A 5,101-nucleotide genomic window follows, 5' to 3' on the forward strand; every position below is an offset into this window, starting at 1 on the left:
TTTTCTATGATTTAAATAGAGATAGTTCACTGGAAATATATTTACTTACTCAACTACATGAATTGTTGATGGCTACATCCCTCACTCAATCTGAAAGATCCTCCCCCTAGAAAGACATGAAGATATTAGGGGAAGATATTCATCAAAGGGAGCATCCAGAAGTATGTTATACTGATTGTTGTACTCTTCTTCCTTCCACTAGTTTTCTACCTCACTGGGTTTTCTTCAAGCAAGATTTTAATGAGGTAACCAACATATTATTTGTGGTCTCTAAGGAGGAGTGTTGTAAAGTCAAGAATAGAACCCAAAATGGTAGAGCCTGCTACCTAATTGATTGAAGGAAAATGATAGTGCTTATCTGCCAAACATTCGAGTAAAGCCAAAGACTTGTGAGTGAACAGCCAATATTTTGGCCCATAAATAGACACCTCAATCAATAGAGAATGTATCTCTCCATAAAAAAGAATGTGAGCACACCAAGTGACAAAGAAAGAAAGCCCTGATAGAGAAGAAAGAAAGCGGAAGAGTGAGATGAGAGAGTAGAGAGAAAAATCAGTAAGCCAGTGAGATTATAAACACTAAAGTTATTCTCTCATTAAATATTATATCTCGTCCAACTTAATATTCTCGCACATACTGTTAATTTTACAACATTCGTTCATTTGTAAATTGTAGTTACTGCGTGAAGCTCACAAACTCTCTGAAAATCCCTAAAACCCTGGAAAACCCATCACCCCAAAAATTAGTCTCCCAAAATCAAATCAAACAGGAGGTCGACAATGTCGAAGGATCCATCGGAGTCCTACAAACCCTACACCCTCTGCGAAACCCTAACGGGCCACAAGAGCGCCATTTCAGGCGTTAAATTCTCCTCCGACGGCCGCCTCCTCGGCTCCTCCTCCGCCGATAAGACCATCCGCACCTACTCCCTCACCTTCTCCGATGACTCTTCTTCCTCCACTCCCACCATCTCCGCCGCCCAAACCTTCGAGGGCCACTCGCAGGGCGTCTCCGATCTTGCCTTCTCTGCCGACTCCCGCTTCATGGTCTCCGCCTCCGACGACAAGACCCTCCGCCTCTGGGACGTCGCCACCGGCCAGGTCATCAAGACCCTCCATGGCCACACCAACTACGTCTTCTGCGCCAACTTCAATCCCCAGTCCAATATGATCGTCTCGGGTTCCTTCGACGAAACGGTGCGCATTTGGGATGTTAAGACCGGGAAGTGCTTGAAGGTTTTGCCGGCTCACTCCGACCCCGTCACCGCCGTCGATTTCAATCGGGATGGCTCCATTATTGTCTCTAGTAGCTATGATGGGTTGTGCAGGACCTGGGATGCCTCTACTGGTCACTGCACTAAGACTTTGATTGATGATGAGAATCCCCCAGTTTCCTTTGTTAAGTTCGCGCCCAATGGCAAGTACATTCTTGTTGGCACTTTGGATGATACTTTGGTAAGCCCAATTCGCCATTCTTCTTCTTTATGTTTATTGGGTTGAATTTGAATGGCATTGTTTGTTTGATTGCGATATGAATGCTCACTTCAACTTATAAAATTGAGCACTTAAAATTTCATTGGTGGGTGAAAGCCAAAAGGAATAAATATACGTTTTAGAATTTTAGCTTCAGGGGAAAAGTAAAAGCTGAGTAACTGCATATTTTATCGGTTATTTTGATTAGCTTCATATAGAACTCTTGTCCAGATTGTGGGTATCTGTTACTCTTGAACTCTGTAAGTGGGGACTGAAAAACTGTTGTTGGAAAGGGCTCTTAACAGAATATTGCTTCCAAGTTCCATCCGTACATGTTCTTACTCAAGTTTCAACCTTTTTGAGTTATGTTGTTTACTTTACCTATAATCAAAATTCCTGATAAGTGGCTGTGAAATATAAAAGTAGAGGAAAAATGATTGTGCAATTTTTGAATTGAGTCTCTAGGTGAGGCTGATATTTGATGCCACATTTGACACAGTACTTACGTTATCGTATAGGTTTATTAGAACAGAATCTCATTCCGATATTCAAATTTTCATTCAGGATTTTTAACTATGCCATGTGATGCAGTATGTGTAGATCAAATTTTACTGTTTTCTGTCTCTTTCTCCTGACGGTGGCATGGTGCACTTGAAATTAAATTGTAGGTTCAATAAATTTGCATTCGGAAAACTAAGAATTTTCCCCGATTTTAGGGCATATAGGTACTTCCTGTAGCATGTTCTAGATATATCTATCTTTATTTCCTAAATTTTTGGCATGCTTCGTTACCTATTCTAAATTTACCTTCCTTTTTGTTTTCTCCTGGTACCATATTGAAATTATTTTGATATTTTCTACGTGCACGATTTTAAGGAAAACAAGCGGGTTTATCTTTTGGTTACGATGTTATATGCATACCACACAATAGTAAAAATCGACTATTTAAAAGAAATGTGATAAGCTGAAACTTTTATTACTAGCTCATTTGGTATTCTAAAACTATCTCAAAACACAACTTACTTATTCCCCTTTCTCTTACCTCGGATATCTCGTGCGTCTCCCTCCACCTCTCTTCTCTCTCTCTCTCTCTCTCCCCATTTTCTTTTAAGAATACAGAGAATAAAGAACAAGAACCTTAGCACACAAGCATTGTATTTCTTTGATTTTATGAGATTATGTTTCTCCTGTCTGCAGTGGTTTCTTTTCGTTGTTATGGTATACAGCTCATCTAGAATTTCTCTGTTGTTTCTGTAGAGGCTTTGGAACTTTTCAACTGGGAAATGTCTAAAGACTTACACAGGTCACAAGAGCTCGAGATTCTGCATTTCTTCCACCTTTTCTGTGACAAATGGGAAATACATTGTGAGTGGTTCTGAAGATAATTGTCTATACCTATGGGAATTGCAAAGCAGGAAGATAGTTCAGAAATTGGAAGGTCACACGGACACTGTTATATCAGTATCGTGCCACCCCACTAAGAACATAATTGCATCCGGTGCACTTGGGAATGACAAGACGGTGAAGATCTGGACCCAGGAGAACTGATTCATTTTCTCTGTGTTGTAAATGATTGCATCTGTGGCTCAAAGATCTTGACTTGAGGAGGTAGACTGATTTCTTGTATTACAAAGTGCATTTTGTCCTATGCCCAAGCCATTGCTGCAAGACTCTTACCTTCTAACTTCGTTTAGTAATTATCTCTTTGTATTTTTGTTGTATCATAGAACTTTGCTTCTTAGATTTCAGTTTAAGCTCAGTTCTCCTAATTATTATATAGGCCATTTTTGTAACCTCTCTCTGTTTTCTTGTGAACATGTATGCTGTGTTTTCTTGATGATGTTATAAAATTGAGTTGACGAATAGTTTTCTAGGCAGTGAGAAATTGGGAAGTATAAATGGTAGATGAATGTGGTAAATAGAGATCAATGTTTGTGCAGACTCCTTTTGTCTTTGGGTGTGTAGAAACTTAAAAACCCTCGAGGTGAAAGAGTGGTTTGAACCTCCTTGATGGGTCTGGTTAGCCTCTGTTTTTCAATGCAGGTTTGAGAACTTGTCTCCAAACTCTGGCAATTTCTCCATCATCTTCAATGCTCCAATTTATTTGCTCTTTAGGGTTTCATCTTCAGACGTGAGGCTTGAGACGAACAGTACAACGCGATCAGACCAGTACAAAAAATACGAGATTTTGAGAAAACTAACTACACATTTGAGTCTATTTTAAGACCTGATAACTCTTAATGGTTAATAACAATTGACACTACTCTTAGGCAAACCCCTTTGACTTGTTTATTTATCATTCTCTTTTTGTTTTTGAAAGTAATGGCATTTCAGATCAAGAAGGCCCGATTGTTATACTTGGGCTTCAGAGATGGTATTTCTTTTCTAGCCAAGCTATTTGAAGCTCAACAAAAGGAATCAAGCAGAAGTGCAGGATGGAGCTTGGTTCAAGTAAATAGATGGTTCTGCATTCATCCTTGTTACCAAAAATTCTTAGAAAAGTTGAACCTCGAAATGAAAGAGGCAGCATCATAATTTTTTTTTGGGACAACATATACAATTGGAAATGGAAGATTCAGAAAACTTGGTTGCTTTTTACCACAAAACAATGAGCTAATAACCTAGCTAGAGGCTTGATATAGTAGAATAACAATATGGTTGATCACTTTAGATTATTTGGATTGTATGCCATATGAAATTTTCATTTCAGTAGTACTAGCCTCTCCACACGCGCTTCTGCGCTTGTGAGAGGTTTTTTTTTTTTAATTTAAAATTTATTTTATAATGAAAAAAGATAATGGGTAGTTGTGTTCCATAAAAATAGGATTCATTATTTGATTTTTTTTTAAAAATTTCTTTTTAATATGAAAAGTGTGAATTTACCATATTATCCTCATTTAATTAATAATTTCAATTCTTAATGTTTTCATTAATCGAGAGCATTTTCTGGTATTTTAACTGTTTTACCATTCTCTGCCTTTTATTTTATATATATAGATATTTATGAAACCCTAGCCACACTATGTCCTCTCAACAAGTTGTCCACACATGTTGAGTATCTAATTCGCTGAAGTACTGCTCATATATATATATATATATATATATATATATATATACACTAATTGATGTTGGGGTTCAATTATATATATATGGTACACTAATTGATGTTGTGCACATGCTTAATCCATGTGAGTGACTCATTATACATGAAGTGGATGAAGGCATTTGATTCATGATCTCTATGTCCTGCAAATTCACTGGGCCATAACACTCCAATATATATATATGAATCCTACACGGTTCAGTGTATAAGAAATATGATCCAAGGAGCACGACAAAAAAAAAAAAAAAAAAAAACCGACAATAGCCACCGGATAATAATGGCACTTGACTGTAAAGCTCAAATTTCTCAATCACAGCTTCTTGGATCATCGATCGGATATTCCCTTCTGCAATAATATATATATATGTGTGTGTGCAGTATATGTGTTCATGCGTGTGTGTCCTTATGAAATGCAATGCTGGCAAGAACGAAATTATAGAAGTACAGTAAGTTCCAAGTTCAATAGTGGAAGAGATTTTAAGTTTAAATTTCTCTCCCTCACCTCGCCTTGCCATTGATTAAAATC

At 37.7% G+C, this 5,101-nt stretch overlaps 1 protein-coding gene across 1 annotated transcript; it reads left to right on the top strand.

Annotated features, from left to right (window-relative positions):
* The first annotated feature begins 453 nt into the window (after positions 1-453).
* LOC117631275 (COMPASS-like H3K4 histone methylase component WDR5A) lies at positions 454-3,331 on the top strand. Its single transcript, XM_034364327.1, has 2 exons — positions 454-1,454; positions 2,730-3,331. Exons 1-2 carry the CDS (start codon positions 780-782, stop codon positions 3,018-3,020), a joined length of 966 nt encoding a protein of 321 aa, XP_034220218.1. The 5' UTR covers positions 454-779; the 3' UTR covers positions 3,021-3,331.
* Positions 3,332-5,101: the final 1,770 nt, after the last annotated feature.

The sequence above is a fragment of the Prunus dulcis genome, chromosome 6, assembly GCF_902201215.1.
Source record: "Prunus dulcis chromosome 6, ALMONDv2, whole genome shotgun sequence".
Lineage (NCBI taxonomy): Eukaryota > Viridiplantae > Streptophyta > Magnoliopsida > Rosales > Rosaceae > Prunus > Prunus dulcis.

Excerpts from the sequence above, each read along its gene's own strand:
- LOC117631275 (XM_034364327.1), top strand. The coding sequence starts at position 780 with ATGTCGAAGGATCCATCGGAGTCCTACAAACCCTACACCCTCTGCGAA. Across the intron at positions 1,455-2,729 it reads GCACTTTGGATGATACTTTG|AGGCTTTGGAACTTTTCAAC; the intron begins GTAAGCCCAATT and ends TTGTTTCTGTAG.